This window comes from Periplaneta americana, chromosome 10 (genome assembly GCF_040183065.1).
Source record: "Periplaneta americana isolate PAMFEO1 chromosome 10, P.americana_PAMFEO1_priV1, whole genome shotgun sequence".
Classification (NCBI taxonomy): Eukaryota; Metazoa; Arthropoda; class Insecta; order Blattodea; family Blattidae; genus Periplaneta; species Periplaneta americana.
This window is the reverse complement of record NC_091126.1, coordinates 147707170-147725203: the sequence shown is the minus strand read 5'-3', so window position 1 is coordinate 147725203 and position 18034 is coordinate 147707170. Positions and strand designations below refer to the sequence as shown.

The following is an 18034-nucleotide window of genomic DNA, read 5'->3' as shown; positions in this document are numbered from 1 at the left end:
TGCTTATCTATATTCTAAAGTACTGGGTTCTCTCCTCAGTGTTGTCCATGAAAATATGTGCTGTGTAATGATGATCAACAAAATAATTGTGTTAAGATTGTTAGGATAGTGTCTGATTAACTGAATTCGCCATTGTGGTTTAGTAGTAATACAGTATTTTATTTAACATTGCTTTCAACTGCAGAGGTTACCCAGCATCAAAATTTAACGCGGGTGAGAAGTAGCTGAGAAATTTTACCTGAAGCCCTCTGTTAGATTAGGCTTCTTTTACATGTCACTAATCTATGACCCCACAGCTATACTTTCTTAAAGGAAGCTATGCAGAGAATTTCATCGTCATCATTTTATGTTAGTCATAAGATTAGTTAATTCTTAATAAAAGTGATGTTTAATCTTGATCATTCCCAGATAAATTGATTTTTAAATACTGACATGAACAAACTTTTGTTCTATAGTAGAAAAAACAGACAGGCATTATGTTAGAAAGCTTTTTCTTCGATTTCAGTAATGCTGAAAGATGTATTTTTATGAAAATTTCAAATTGATTTCATGCATAACAGAATATTTAGTACAGTGAGTTCTAGCTAATGTGCTCGGTGTTTCTGTTAGCCAACCAGTAGCAGGACAACCCCACTATCACTTCTGCTTGTATCTGCAATCTCACAGTGCTTTGCTGGATTAAAACTGATTTCAAAATGTGTACATATTCTTGTTCACGCAGTGAATATAACTATAATCATTGCAAAACGCAACAAAATTTAATAAACTGCACTTATGTTTTTCTGAGTCACTGAGTGTTTCTCAAGGCAGAATACAGACTGGCAGAGCTAATTTCAGGGATGGTTATTCACCAACCATGCAGCTTTCACCTGATGATTTCTCTCTCTCTCCCCCCCCCCTCCCCTTCGATACCCCTCTCCCCTAACCACTCCTCCTCTCATCTCCATCTCCCTGTCCACACTGTGGAGTAACGGTCAGCGCGTCTGGCCACGAAACTAGGTGGACCAGGTTCGATTCCCAGTCGGGGCAAGTTACCTGGTTGAGGTTTTTTCTGGGGTTTTCCCTCAACCCAATATGAGCAAATGCTGGGTAACTTTTGGTGCTGGACCCAGACTCATTTCACCGGCATTATCACCTTCATCTCATTCAGATGCTAAATAACCTTAGAAGTTGATAGGGAAGCGTCGTAAAATAACTTACTACTAAACTCCATCTCCCTCACCCCTCCCCCTCCTCCTACCCTCTCCCCTGCATCTTTTCCTCCCTCTTTCTCTTTCTCTGCACGTACACAAAAAGGCTGATACCTGAAGAATAACATAAACACCAGTCAGGAATGATGAAATAAGCTAAGCTTTAGGGGATTCATCAGCCATATACACAAGGGAGACAAACTCGTGGGAATGGTTGAATTGGCAATTTTAGTGGTTAGTCAAGAAAATGGGATTTTGAGAACTTACCAAATGTATTAATATAACATAATACATAAATTTTAACGTACTAAGGCGCCACTAGTCAACCAACAGGCACATCAAGTACATTTCCTGGGCCTCACTATATAATAACAAAGTATAGGATAGTAAATAATGGTACATTGTGAGTGTAGGCCTACAGTTTCACCTATTTTACTTTAATTAACTGTTATTGTTTTGAACTGAAAAAGAATAGTTGACATTTTCACAGCTCTGCCAGCCTCCTGTCACAGACCATGAACGCCATCTACAGTTCGTGATACGAGAGAAACTCAAAGGCTTCAATCTGCCCATCGTGAAATGCAAGGGTATGCTACTCATGGATCTAGCCCACGAGATGAAGGAGCTCAAGGAAGAATTAGAAGACCACAAATATGGTTAGTGCTTTGCTTCTTGCTACTATTTGTTTCTGTTTCCAAATACACAAAACATTTCACAGCATCACCCTATATATTTCTGCTGCATTTGTCCAGAATGTACTTTTTGGTGAAATCAGATTCTGTGGTGAAGTTGATCCATTTTTTCAGTTTCATTCTGAGGATTTCCTGTGTATGGTATGCGTTTGTATGAGAGCGAGGCTCAGTTTCAGTTCAACAAGTTTTGCCAAATGGAATTTGTGAAGATAGAATTTCTACATGTGTCCAATTCTTCGAAATATCTCGCTGTATTGTTTTAAATCTTCTGTATATTACATAATGTTCCTTCAGAGGCAGTATTCTGCCATGAAATCATCCTGGAGTTTATTGAGAATGTAAGTTATATTTAGTTTTCCGGATTGCAGTAAATTTGAGTTTTGCATGTGAATGATTTGAAATATTTTTACATTCCAATATTTATTTATTTATTTATTTATTTATTTACTTACTTATTTATTTATTCATTCATTCATTCATTCATTCACTTTTATTTGTTTTTGTTTGTTTACATATAATTATTTATTCTCTAAGAGAATAAACTTCTCTGATGATTTATATTACATATACGAGGGTAATTTGAAAAGTTCTCGGAATGAAATAAAAAATAACAATGTACCGGTATCTCTTTTTTTTCAATGTAATCTCCCTGTACACTAATGCACTTGGTCCATTGATGTTCCAATGCCTTTATTCCATCTCGAAAATTAGATTCCTCCAGACCTGCAAAATACTCGTCAACTCCAGCTATCAGTTCTTCGTTCAAAGAGAAACTCCGTCCAGTAAAGAAAATTTTGAGCTTAGAGAAGAGATGGAAGTCTGGTGGAGCCATATCAGACGAATAAGGCGGGTATGGCAACAATTCGAACCTCAGTTCATGTATTTTTGCCATGGCAACAACACATGTGTGCGGGCATACATTGTCTTGATAGAACAGGACTTTCTTCCTTGCTAAACCTGGCCTTATTTTCGCGTATCTTTTTCTGTAGTTGGTCCAGGAGGTTAGCATAGTATTGTCCCATAATTGTTTGACCAGTGGAAAGATAATCTATCAACAGAATCCCTTTTGCATCCCAGAAAACTGATGCCATGATCTTTCCAGCCAACTGTATTGCCTTTGCTTTCTTGGCGGTGCAGAATCAACATGTTTTCACTGTTTTGACTGTTGTTTTGTCTCTGGGGTATAGTAGTGGACCCATGTCTCATCTGTGGTCACAAACTGGCGCAAAAAATCTTGTTGGTTTTTCTGAAAACGGGCCAAACATTGTTCAGATATTTACACTTTGATGCGTTTTTGATCCTGTGTTAACAGTTGTAGCACCCATCTAGCAGATAATTTTTTCATACCCAATTCCTCGGTTAAAATGTGATATGCTCATTCAGATGACATCCCTACAGCTTCAGCAGTTTCTCGCACTTTCAGTCGGCGATCCTCCAAGACCATTTCATGCACTTTTGCAATAATTTCTGGGGTAGTGACACATCTTGGCCGACCATTATGCAGATCATCTTCTAAGCTCTCCCGACCAAATTTAAACTCGTTGGTCCACCTGGCAACAGTTGAATATGAAGGAGCAGAATCCTCCAGTGTGTTCTGAAAATCGGTTTGAATTCCATTTGCTTTCATACCTTCCTTTACGAAGTACTTTATCACTGCTCGAATCTCGGTTTTCTCCATCTTCACAAATCACTACACAGGAACAACAATAGAGAGGCATCCGCACCACAACTCTCTACCCAGAGTACTGATACACCACGTGTTTACTTATGAAGGATGACTAATCATTATGCAAGAACCGGGTTACGCTAGCAGTGACCACTGTTGGTGATTCCAAGAAATTCTCTAACAACCCTCATAATTAAATGTAATCATTTCTAAATATACGTATCTTAGTCATATATAAGCCTGTCTTTTTCATAATGAGCAAAAAAGTAGCATCATCAAACACAATCTTAACTGAGAAATACTTTTGCACTTAGCTTCATTATTAGCCAGTGGCAATTCGTGCCTAAAATGACAAAGGGTTCACTACTTTTATGATATTACATAGTTTTCCAACGATTTAAACAATATCTCATTTCTGAAAAATTAAAGAAATACTACATTTCTTTAAAGTAGATACATTGCCTTAAAATGAGCCTGATGATGATGATGATGATGATGATGATGATGAATTATCTTTGAAAGAATATAGCGAATTTTCCTTACGTTATTATTCTGTCTTTCAATATTCTGCCTGAAAGCTGAGCTAAGCTGTTGCCTAATTTCTGTTCTTCCACGGACTGATAAATCTAGGCAAGCATTCTTATGAGCAATAGATTCCTCATGCTTCTTAATTTTTTGTGTCAAATGGCTTAAATCTGACACACCAGTGCATGTCCAGCTCGTATCTTTACCCTTAATAAATAGCAGGCACGGGAAACAAAATAATTTATTTGTAGATTCACAACCGCAAATCCAGCTGTTTCTTTCATATTTTTTTACATTGAAAGCCCTGCAAAAGTCTTACCTCGGCTTGTTTGTGCTTGCTTTAAATCGAGTTGAGGTAACGACCTTCCAGCTTCTTTATTTTACACTTATCTTCCAAGATTAGAACTGAAAAATTTGTTTGTAAACGATATTGAACACTATTCATTTTCTTTGGAAATGAACACTGCTCACACTCACAGATGACTATATTAAGACTAAAACACCAAGAAATACTAACTGGACATTTAAAGGATTGTAAGGAAGCATTAATAAATGCAACAATTAATAACACACACGTACATGGGCTAAAAACATGATCTGAGCTACTGATTGGAGCTAACTTCCGGTTTGCATCATGAAGTCTTTTGTGTGTCGGCTGTCTCACTATCACGCGACTACAGTTGTGCTGGTCCAATCACTAGCGCAATCACCTGTTTGCTATGCAGCATTTCCCCTTGCCTCTTGCCCTGCACGCAAGTCCAGAAGCTAACTCGGTGAGGTTCAGAGGAGAAATTGAACCTTGGAGGTTCTCGTAAGCATGTATTCGTATATGTGTGTGATCTCTGCGGTTCATAGGTTTTCATACAACAAAAATACATCAGAGCCGCAAGTAAACTTACTAAAGATGAGCAAGAAACAAAGAATGATAGTGTAAATTATAAATAAACTTATTTAAACAATGAAATTTTTTTCCTTGATTTTCCTGGGGGTTCTCTGAACCATTGAGCACATAGGACGCACCACCACTGTTTGTTTTCATTCTGTATGTACATGTTGCGTGATTTTATAATAGATGGCCAAAAAAAGCATGTGTTCTTGTAACCTCTGATATGTAATTTATAAAAGAAGGCGCCAAAAATGTGACTTAAGTAAGTGCTGATTCTAGTTAAAAAACAACGTTATAAAACATGTCTAATAGTAACCCTGTATTTAGAGAAGGTATTCAAATAAAAATTAGTGAACCAAATGGATCAGAAAATAAAACAATTTTTGTAACTTTATCTCCCTTCTGGTGGCTCAGAGGTCAGACCTCAGCCTGTCACTCAGTTGGTCTGGGTTCCAGTCCCAGTCAGACCTGGTATTTTTCATTTCAAGAATCGATAGTGACATACCTGGCGGACAGAGTCGCAGTTGGGTTTCTTCTTGGAGTTCTCCTTTTTCCCCGCATTAGACATCAACGTAATTTCATCCAATTTCCATTCCATTTTTAATTCCATAGTATTCCCCGGAAGTTTGCTGAGAATACACTAAGGGAGGCTGGTCTATGGACGAGTGGGGTTGCCTGCTCGAAACCTGGGTATGCAGCAAACCTTAGTGTAGTCAGCCAGTGTGGATTGAAAATGCACCTAGCTCGAATGTAAGCCTATATATCTTCTAGGTTACAGCATTGTGTGCTAGTGCCCCCTCCCAAATACATTACAGTACAATACAATAAGATTGTTTCTGAATATGTTTGGAAAATGCTGCAATAACCATTAGGTACATAATTAAATCCTTTTACTTTTTTCTTTTGTCAATATACTGTGAAAGTCATGTAAAATTAAGGGTTAAGAATGAGATAGCCCAAAGCCACACTTTTAACAAAAATATTTTGAATTTAAATACTATTATAGTCACAATCATGCCATGGTATGAAAGAAAAATTTCACAACCTCGAGCGGGAATCAAACCTGCGACTTCCTGTTCTCCGGTCAGGCGCTCTACCACTGAGCTATCGAGTTCATCTCACGCCAAAGGCTTGGAATTATCCTTTCATACTGGCGACTCTGTTATAGAGTACTGTCCATAGCATCTGATCTAGTCAGCACTGCTTATGGGTTGAAAGAAACTTTACAAATGTGATCTTCATCTTACGATGTTTGGTGACGTATACACGTCACATCAACGGACGTGTATACGTCACCAAACATCGTAAGATGAAGATTAAAAATATTTTTTTGTGCGAACTCATTTCTTATACATATGAGGAAGCTACCAATAAAATATTATAAAAATTACTCAACAAATTACGTGAGTATGATACCACACCTAATAACATTGGAATCTAAACCTTCCATATGCTCTACTGTAAAATTTTGTTTGTGTGACTTAATACTATATCATTCTCACCCCTTCAAATATCTGTAATTTTACCAACCTAGAATGAACAAATTTGTGTTGTGTCCTGATTTTAACACTACATGTGCTACAGTGTGCTGAAAATGTGTGTGTATCTAATGCCTACCCACTTCACTTGCGTGATTCAGGTTATGTTGAATATGTTGAAGGAGGTTTTCTTTACTGAACAGCATACAAGTTTCAGATCTTTTTTTACGGTGTAAAATATAAGCAACCACGGCCTTGTTTCACGAAAGTACAAATTACAGGAGAGAAAAGTTTCAAATTTACAAATTAAACATTTTTTGTGTTTCATAAAGGTATTCTTGTAAATTTGTAATTGGTGTAGAAAATAATAGGTTCCAGGCCATGATACCACAAATTCAATTATTTCTTTACAATTTTGCAAATTGTAGTGTATGTTACAAATTTATAATTTTATAACAAATTCTTACCTTACTCTTGATGTAGGTAAATAGCTGAATTGGAAGTTATTTTAGATTCTGTGGTATGTTTTATTTTATTATTGTTCTACAAGAATATTTCGAGAAAAAATTAATGTTCAATTTGAAAGTTCAGTGGACTTTAATCAGAGATTCAAGATGAGTCATGAGAAACTTGAACTATTACTAAATGATACAGGTATTGCATGTACAGTTCGTGCTGTGGATCAGTTACCATATATATAGAGCGTACGTCAAAGTATAAAGATATATATATATATATATATATATCACATATTCATTATATGAGGTCTCGCCATCCTCAGTGAATATTATCACGACTACTATGAAGTAGTCAATGTGTATTATCATCTTTAATTCGAGAAAAATTCGTTCCGGCACTCTGAGCGCTGAGCACTCTTTCCAACTGAGCCATGCCGGGACATGATCCACGGTGCTGGTTGAACTCTTCTCATTGTAATATATATATATAGGCATATCAAAAGATCAGTCTACGTTACATATTAATACACTAATAGATTTGAAGGCAATAGGAACTGTATAAGTGACTTACAAAATATCTATATCTATTCTTATTACTAGGCACGTACATCATATTTAGTTATAGTGTTGTAGTTGACATTCTATTCCTGTTTTGCATTCATCGCTAATTATTCAAAAATGACCTTTGGAAAATGGATGACGTATATTATGTAAACCAAAGCCAGTTATATAAAATCACTCTTGGCCTACATTTCATAAATCACTGTTACAATTACAGGAATATTTTCGAAAGATTTGTGAAACACATTTTACTGTAATTTGTAGTTACAGAATCTATTTCCTGTAAATTTGTACATTGGTAATTTGTACTATCGTGAAATAGGCCCCAGGTTATGTTTTTCTTTCTCTGTGTAGATGAACAAAGGGACACAAAGAAGATGACAATTGTGTCAGATACACAGCAAGGACAGCACCACGGTGCAGAAGGTCAGCACCAGCGCCAGCATCGTCCGTCACTGATTGATTTGCTTACAGGAGACCATGGCGCTGGCAAGGACCCCACCTCCAAGCCTGACACAACGTCATCTGGGCAGCCCATGCCCCATCGAGGTGAGTCAAGCATCACAGATTGCATTCACTTCAAAGTAACTGTCTTTCTTGGACTCGAAGGATGAAATTTATCACCTTAACATACCAGCATATTTTGTTGATTACATTGTTGATGAACCACTACTTAATATTGGTCTTCATTGTAAACCATACAGACTGTGGGTGACTCAAAATGAGGTGGAGGGAACAGGAATATAGTCTACATATAGTTTTATAGAACAGGACTAAATAGTCTGAAACAATCTTCCGTTGTAGTTGATAATGATGATGATTATTATGAAATTGTTGCAGAACTCGCCATTTAATGAGAGGTAATTTTGGTTCCTCTTTCTGTGCTTAAGAATGACACCAATTTTTCAGTTTTCTTTCTCATCTTAAAATCGGTTAGGTTTACATATTTTTATAAATATCTGTTTAGAACGTGACTCAAGTAACAGTAATAATAATGTAATATTAATTTTTAATGAAACCGTTGAATTCACAATTGACCTTAACTTTCCATCTTTCGCATCTATTCCAAAAGTGGTGACATCCGTAACAAATTAAGATATCACATAGGAGATTAAATACCAGTAATTGAATTTCTTGTGGCAGTGTTTGTTTTATTATTTTATGATTGTCTCACATTACGTTGGGACGTGTTCGTTTTAATGTTATTTTATATCAGGAGTCAACTTGTTCGCCCAATATTAGTGTGTTTTAATGTGTCAACGTTTTTAGTCAGTGTGAATTTTAGTTATGCAATAACAATTTAATTTCACCATACCAAAAAGAAAAACTATAGGCACGGGTGCAAATAGCCATTGATGCTGATGCGCCCTTCAAATTTCACTATCATCATCACCAGTAATTGAACTCTTCTGTATCTTTTTCATTTTTTGATAATGTGCAGCAAAGGTCAAGAAAGAGAATTTTCAATAATATGATATGAAAAGAGTTGTTGAAGCTGCCACAAAATTTGCACTGTGGACATCATGAAACAATATCAAAGCTGTCGTAGTTCGTAGTGAAGTGAATGGATGAATGAGTGAACAAATAGATGACTGCAAGTATGAGTGAATATACTATAAATAAGTAAGAATTTTCTAACATAAATATATACATATTCCCAGGTTATGGACAAAAATAACATTACTATTGATTTTAATATAATATATTAACTCTGTAGACGCTTTATTTTTCTTTACTAATAATTAAAACTGCTTAGTTAATCTATTTCTTAATGTTAATATAATTAATAATCTTCTTCTGAATAGTTGAGGATTTGCATATGAAGTGAAGTTGGTCTTTGGTTCTCAACCAAGTACGTAAACTTTCAAATTTTTTTCGCATGTTGTTCTTTCCCTTTTATAAAATGTGCCTTAATTTTGTTTTTCAGAAAGTAACATGGAATTATTATTAATTATTATAAAGAAATTTATAAAATACTCTCATCACCCTTTTTCCCGTAAACCTTTGTTTTCCATATATCATGCCCGAGGTATGAAAGATTGAATTTAATATGTATAATATGACTGTATTTAACCTGCATAACATGAGAGGTACAGGATATCTGGTTGTTCTCCCAACCTAGTTCTTCCTGTAACGCAAGCCCGGAATCGCTGGAGTGTCGCTGCAAAACTCGCGTGTGTTATGGCCGCTGCTGAATCAGTGTCGAGTGTGACTTTCGCCACTCGTGCCTCTGGGGAAGGTGGGGCTGGGGCGGGGGAAACCACCCAGACCTCTACCCCAGCAAATGCGCTGGTGGCACCCAAATTGCCATTAACAGGTACCATTGCCAGACGGAAGTAGTCAGTATGCAAGCCTGTCATAGCTTAGCTAAACGTAGTAGTCTAGTCTGATTAGTCTCCCTTATGATACTTTTAAAACCACCAATCTAAAGCATCTGCAAGTGGAAATTTTATATATAAATATAATAAATAAATTTGTCTGCTTTTATATGTTATAAAGGTCGGAGAAAATCATAGTGCCTATTACATAAATTTCCATGTCGATTTGCATATGCTCAACATGTCCAGTTTTGCACATTTATAATGAGTTTTTCAAGCACACTTTATATCGCGTTTTCTGCACATGTGTGACTTTCCCTGTCATTTAAAATTTATATGCCTGATCTACAAGCAATATGAAGGAAATGTTTAAAATAATTTTAGTGACCATTCGAAGTATCTGCGAGTGTGAGTGGTATTCCTCATGTTTCTCATACCTCTGTATGAGAAATACCAAAATGTACTCCTAAAAAAATGATTTTAATTTAGTAGACGCAAAGCAAATTACAGTTGGTATTTCTACCATGTACTTTGATGTCTTATTTTGTTGCTTCTTTGACGGTCAACAAAGTGGCAAATGTGATAGAGAAGAGTTTTTCATTATTTCCATTCAGAAGTTCCATGTGTTGAATATATTGTAATGGTTGTTGTAACCCACAGAGTTGATATTTAAGTCATTATATTTCAGTTTCTCAGTTTTCATAATCCTCATCAGAATAATGTAACTTTCCTTTGAGAATATCAAGATTCACATAACAAATATACTGTTATACATATGGAAATACGCCAATGGGTGCAGATTACATTTAATGCTCTAAATATTCATATAATGACGAAAAGGAAAATTATTTTAAAAAATCTCTTATGTGACATTTGGAATTCATAAGAAAATGTGTAGTTACAGTCACAAATTGTCACTTATTGTTCGTTTTTCTGTGGATAAGAAATTGATAAATAACTACCATAATCATCATTATCATATGTAGAATGCTAGTTTGAACACATAATACAAGATTAGTCATGTGATATTTTGATTTGTTTACTTTCATATTCATTGTCTTGTTCACAGAAGGTTTCGAATTTTATTTCCAATCACATGTACTAGTGGAACAATGTATATTTAATAAATATTCTTTGTTATCTGAAACAATTCCGTATGGATACATATCTATTTCTAGATAACAGATTCATTTCAACATGTACAGTCAAATTATACTACTGAATTACTATTGCAATTACTGCTACTAATTTCTGTTACTAGTACACTGCTCCCCAGCCACACCACGGGATTTTGGGGACATTGCAAGACAATCACAGTACAACAAATGTCTACAATTTTTCTCTAATTCAATTATCCTTCTCCAAATAGACTCAGAACACATACACTAATGAATTCTGACGATATGGCGATATTTACCACTCTGTTTCGTTTTTTATCCCACTTGTAAGCTAAAAAATCCCGTTGAGAAAAACCTGCAGTATATCCGAATCTGCATCATGGTGATTTATCCAGGGACTGGTGTACTTAGACTACTACAGCTACTACTACTAATACCATTAATACTACTATATTCGTGGACACGTTTTGACGATCTTTTCTTATATCACATTCTCCTGAACAGTCTTTTCCCCAGAAATTGCGCGAGTGCATTGCTCAAGAAGGGAAGCAGTGCCTCTTTCAATTCATCACAGATGGAGCAAAGCAGTTTAAAGGAACTGCAAAGCACTATAAAGTAATGGTTTAAAAAAATAAATTACTTAATGAAATAATGAATGTAAGATAATCTATTTAGTATTTTCATACATACTAAAATTAAATAATACGTATCATGCAATGTATACTCAATATTCAGCAACCTGAATTATGAATATCCGAAGTGAAAAATATTTGTGAAGTTGAGGTATCAAATAAATTCTTCGTCACTTGTTCATATATGTACCGTACCTCATACCAGAACAGTGGTTTTAGCTAGTAATATGCTGTCTGTCTGTCTGTGGACAGTGATCTCTACTGAAATGTCGAATAATTATTATTCATAGTAAATATGAGTCAATTTATCTAGTAAGGATACACATAAAGAAATAATTTTTGTGGAAATATAAATGGCTTTTTGTTTGAAATCAAATACACAAAATGGCGATCTCCTCAAATCAAATTAGCTTCCAATGATAAATTCAGTTCCTTAACAAATTTAAAGTAATTGTTTTAAATTCATACAATTAACTTGTTCAGCAACGAAATATTGAGGGTATATATTTAGCTTTACTTAACTATTAACATATTTTTGCTAAACACAAACCAATAAAGGCAAGGCTTAACATGTGCGTGCACTATCATTCTTCACTTAAATACATTTTTATCTCATTGTAACGAATTCCAAGTACAAATGGAAAACTTATTTTTTACTTACTTTTAGAATATCAATTCGTAAGATAGAAGAAAGAAAGTATTGAAAGAAGCTGATAATGGTAATAACCTTCTTAGATGAAAACTTCATGACATAGTTCATCTAACTGTGCATTCCTTATTACATGAAAAGAGATCCTTTCACATTAACAACAAATTTTTCTTATGCAATAAGATACGTTGATTTATTAGAGTTAAAAGTTAGAGGTAATCTTCTTTTGAAACATATGATTAAACCATAACAAATAATGCATAAATGCATAGAAATTATACCAAGGCAAAAACATCAGAGATCCTGTCTGTAGCTGTCTCATAGTATGAAGAGCGACTTGTTTCCTATGTCGATTTACTAGGGTAATTTTCAAGAAAAAAGACGATAAGTTTTGTTGAATATTGCGAAGGTTAGGGTCACTTGTTTCTTTCCCTTTAAATTATATGATTAAACTGTTCGTGCAATTGTTGCAACAATTTAAAAGAAACTTGAACAGAGCAAAATGTATGAAAGGATTTAAGAATAAATCGTTGTGTCTGTTATTGGAGTTTCTGATTTTAAGAAACAATTTACAATATACATAGGTCTACTTTTTACAAAATTAAGAAAAGAGAACGATAAATTCACTTAAAAGTACTTCATCACTAATGGGAATCGCACTCAGAAATTCGAGCCTATCTTCCAAAACTCGAACAATGTAGCATTAGCATTGCAATGCTAAAGGACTAAAAGTCAGTGTGCTTTCATTTGTTGTATGCAATAAATACTTGTTTGTTGCTCCTCAGAGCAAGCAGAAGGGACTGATTAAGCATTCTGCTTTTAGAAATTTGGTATGTTACAATGTGCCCACAAGTACAATATTCATACTACTACCACCACTACTACTACTACTACTACTACTACTACTACTACTACTACTACTACTACTACTACTACTACTACTACTACTACTACTACTGTCCACACCTGTGGAGTAACGGTTTGTGCGTCTGATCGTGAAACCAGGTGGCCCAGGTTCGAATCCTGGTTGGAGCAAGTTACCTGGTTGAGGTTTTTCTCAGAGTTTTCCCTCAACCCAATACGAGGAAATGCTGGGTGACTATCGGTGCTGAACCCTGGATTCATTTCACCGATATTATCACCTTCATTTCTTTCAGATGCTAAATAACCTGAGATGTTGATACAGCATCGTAAAATATCCACTAAAAACAACAACTGCTGCTGCTGCTACTGTTGCTGCTGCTACTTTACTATTTCTACAACTTTCACTATCTACTCTTACTACTACTGCCATTCTTCATAACTACTACTAATACTACTACTACTGCTACCATTATTCAATATTTTTCATTGCTAATATCATACCTACTATCATTGTGCAATATTTCTACTACTACTACTACTACTACTACTACTACTACTACTACTACTACTGCTACTCTGCCCTATTGACTATTTGTACAACTACAACCACTAGCATTACTATTACTACTGCCATTATTCACTACTTAACCATAGCTATTACTACTACTGTTAGTGCCACTATTGACTACCGGTACTTGTAAAATTACCTCCACCAGTACCACTTCTACTACTACTACTACTACTACCACTACTACTACTACTACTACCACTACCACTACCACTACCACTACCACTCCTAACTAATAACAACATTGAAGTTGACATTGAGGTTATGTCCTGAAAATATTCTGGATCTTCATTCATTTCATTTCATCAGTTTTCTTCATATTGAAAATTGTTATCATGAGCTTTCCTACACACAGAAGACGTGATGGTAACAAGTGCTTGAAAACGTCTCCAACTGTAGACAATTGTCTCTTTTTACCTGAAATATATTTCTTCCTGTTTTCCAAGTAGATATTCGGAAAAGTGTTTGATTTCCAAATGAAGTTTTGTTGAATCTGACTTTGTAATTAGCATTGATTTAACTATAAATTACAATAAATCAATGTTGCTATATATACGAGTCCTTGATGTCCAAAATGCAAAGGAGCTAAGCTTTATCCCCTCGAATTCAACACACTTCTTTGGAGAATAGTGAGTTTGTATACATCTATCTTACATCACGTCCACATAAGTCTATAGTTTGTCATATAGTGATGTCCTGAATTGTAAGAAGAAATACCGTATCTAGTTTATACCTTCTTTATTAGCAAATTGCACATGCATGGTTGGGTAATGGTTCTAGCATGCATTAAATACTGGATAATCCCAGAGATTGGCTGACTATCACTTTCGAGAATTTTGTAGATTTTCTTAGTTTAGCTAAAAGGAAATTCTGGGATTCTATATTAAAAGTCCATTCATAACTATCACATCTTCTTAATTATACTGAATAACCGTTGCATTAAGTGATTAAAGTAAAGCTTATTTATCTACATGAGTAGCATTTGTTTCATTTGGAAGAAAAATGAATGTCACATTTTTTAGTTTTCCTCTCAGAAAATAAATATTTGCAAAAACGTCTTTATGGATACATATCTGTACTATTCCTATTTCTTAAAGTAATAACTGCAGTGATGCAGCACAAAAACTCTGGCATCGAGAATGTAAAATATTCCCAAATAATTATTTTGTTATTGAATTTGACAGGTTTTTAAGAGGACAGTATAATTCCAAAAAATCAACTGACATCACTTTTTTTTTTAATATGCATAAGTTACAGAAAGTCACAAATTATGTACATTTATCAGTAATCTGTAAACAAGAAATCGTATAAATAAGAAATCACAATTAAAAAATCCATTTCACTTTTAGGTCATTATTGTATGATTTGTGGCTCAAATATGACAAATTATAGGGAGAATATTTGGCAGAGAAGGTTATTATTTTGTGGTCACTATATTGAAAACAAAGTTAAAGTTTAGAAAATATGAACACCTAGTCAGTATGCAACTTTACAGTTTGTAGAAAACAATTTGAGACACAGTCAGGACTTCAAAACCAAATCAATATTTCTCCAAACATAATTTTAAAATACATTACATTTCAGAAATTAGTTTCGAATATTATTCATTTACATTTCGTAATGTCCGTAACACCTTTCTCCTCTCCTCTCCTCTCCTCTCCTCTCCTCTCCTCTCCTCTCCTCTCCTCTCCTCTCCTCTCCTCTCCTCTCCTCTCCTCTCCTCTCCTCTCCTCTCCTCTCCTCTCCTCTCCTCTCCTCTCCCCTCTTCTCTTCTCTTCTCTTGTCTTCTCTTCTCTTCTCTTCTCTTCTCCTCTCCTCTCCTCTCCCCTCCCCTCCCCTCTCCTCTCCTCTCCTCTCCTCTTCTCTACTCCATTCTCTCCCCTCTAATCTCTCATGCTTTACTCTCTTCCCTGTTCTCGTGTCACTTTCCCTCTCCTCCATTGCACTTCCCCTTCCCCTCTCCTCTCCTCTCCTCTCCTCTCCTCCCATCATCCTGTTTTTTTTCTACTATCCTTTTCTTCTCCCCTTTCCTTCCTTTTTGTCTTTGTTCTTCTTCCCCCCCCCCCCGTCCTTTACTTCTTTCTCAACATGCCATATCCGGAACTGATTAAGTCATACTACTCATACTTTAATACAGTGTACGTGTCTTTTGTGACATTTGTTAAAAGTTCAGATTTTTAAGTGAAAATTTATGTGTTGTCAGTGATAGTAGTGGCAGTATCTGGAAATTATTGAAAGTTTATATGATATAATATTTCAGTCGAGCTAGAGTATCTTCTTTCGTTTATCTAATTATTTGGTGTAGACATTTCTTCATCCTCATGAATGAGGTTCCTTCGTAGCAGTCTAATATGAAACCATTAATTTCGCACATGTAGAAATAAGATCGCAAGTTACATGCTAATGATTGAGCATTTGCTTTGCTTCTAGACAAGCTTGCACAATAACTTTGGCTTCGTCATTAATTAGTTACCATGTAGATGCTAGTGGTTCTGCACATGATCTGCATCTTGTTATAAAAATCATAATTCAGAAAACATTGGTCCAAGGACGTTGGGTGTGATTTCTACTCAGATTTAGTGTCATAAAGTGAATTGACGACGTTCTATTTTCAAATCTTAAAATAGCTTATGTTTATCAATGATCGACTCCTCGTCTAGAATATATGACACACTTGATATAGGTATTCCTGGACTTGCATGTTTCGAGTAAATGCACGGCAGTAATTTTAAACTTAAATTCGTTTTAAATAATTAATAGTGAGCGTAGATATCTCAGTGCATGAAGTGTTGCATGCTCATGTTTTTGACGAATACAAATTAAATTCTTTCGTCATAATTGATACTAATTAAATCTGCATAATATACATAAAATTTCTTAAACTTATTTATATAATAATTATACTTAATAATGCATAATGTGATAATTTTTGTACTATATATGGATCATGACACAGTAGGTTCACATGTGTATGAAAAGGTTTTAAACATCTTGTTATTTTCGTGAAATTTCTCTGGATAAATAAAATTCTGGTTTGCCAATATACTTACACCTGTCAAGGTACGGAAATAAATTTACTTAATTTTAAGTTACACTCTTTCTTTTATGCTTATATAAAGCTGTAAATACTCTTACACCTCTTTGCAATATTATTTTCTGTAACAGGCAGAAAGTTCATGTACTTTCAATACTTATAAAAATGAAGCTCAGAGAAAATTTCAGTCCATTATACATGCATGCACACAAATGCATGCATACCTATTCTGAGTTTTAGGATTACCGGTAACGCATTGTGTCCGACAAAAATACGTCAATTTAAAATGATTTATCAAAGTTACGTGACACTTGTGAAATGATACAAGTTATTAAATCTGTGCTTAGGTATTCCAAACAGAGTACAGATTTTGGTATTTTTAATTTCTGTACCTAAATTCTTCGCATGTCTGCTATGAGTTATCCAAAAATTCCAGTTCTTCACACCAATAAACCTTATGGTGCATGAATTCTTTGGAAGTTTGGAGTTTTTATTGTTAGAAACTTGGGTGTTCATAAATTTCCCAGTAGGATAAATAAACATCATTTGTAAAAGCCATTTCCTAGAAAGATATGTAATTTCGATTAAATCAGTGTTGGGGTAAAATAAGTTAATTAAGGCTTTCATTAAACTTGATACATGTTGAAAAAGGCGTAAGATCCTGTATTGGTGATATTTATATTGATTCAGCTCTAAGTATGTTGAACTAATGCATCTTCCCTGTAATGTACTCACTCTCTCAATATGCTTACTTCCCGGATTTAATGACTTCTATTCATTGAAGTCTTTCCCATGTTCTTTCTGCACCACTAAAATTGAGAATAATGGTGAAGAAATCCTCCCTTTATCCACCAAGATTATTATTTCCACACCAGTATTGAATCCTATATCTTCGGCCTAGAGAGTAATGTTGTTGTCACTGGACTAACGGAATATTAATACTTCACATAACATTTGTTCTTATCTTCCAATAATTTATAAATCGAAAACTAATATTTCCAGAAATAAAAATAAATTTAACTTTTCTTTGTCGTAAAATAACAGACATTTACGAATATGATATTTCGCCCCAGTTTAGTTAAAAGTAACTGTAGAAAAAATACTTAACATTGTATTTTCCTTCTCTTTGTTTATTGTTTAATGGAGCATTATTTTCATTAGTATCACAGAACTTCTTTTTTTATTCTATTGTCCCATATGAAGTTTTCAGAATACATAGTGCTTCCACACTCAGTTCTTTCATTTTAATCCCCTGGCTCTAATATACAACCTCTAACCTTAGAGGTGCCAGTAACATTAGTTTTTCCACACAAACAGAAGAACTATAAAGAGATATTTGTATTGTAATAATTCAGTTACTGATGACCTGCAACAAAGTAAGTTTTCTCTTGGAAC

The 18034-nt window shown here is 34.8% G+C and overlaps 1 protein-coding gene across 3 annotated transcripts in view; it reads left to right on the top strand.

The window, feature by feature from the left end:
• The window catches only part of LOC138708091 (protein unc-80 homolog), a 266651-nt gene that overhangs the window by 207274 nt on the left and 41343 nt on the right, over positions 1–18034 (top strand). For 2 of the 3 annotated variants that reach the window (XR_011334570.1, XM_069838254.1), the window contains exons 20-22: positions 1681–1846; positions 7811–8005; positions 9579–9773. Coding sequence is in view for 2 of the 3 variants with exons in the window: in XM_069838254.1 (XP_069694355.1) it covers positions 1681–1846; positions 7811–8005; positions 9579–9773 (556 nt within the window). In the remaining variant the exon portion in view is untranslated. The remainder of the gene's footprint in view (positions 1–1680; positions 1847–7810; positions 8006–9578; positions 9774–18034) is intronic. The other variant, XM_069838256.1, reaches the window with a different exon arrangement.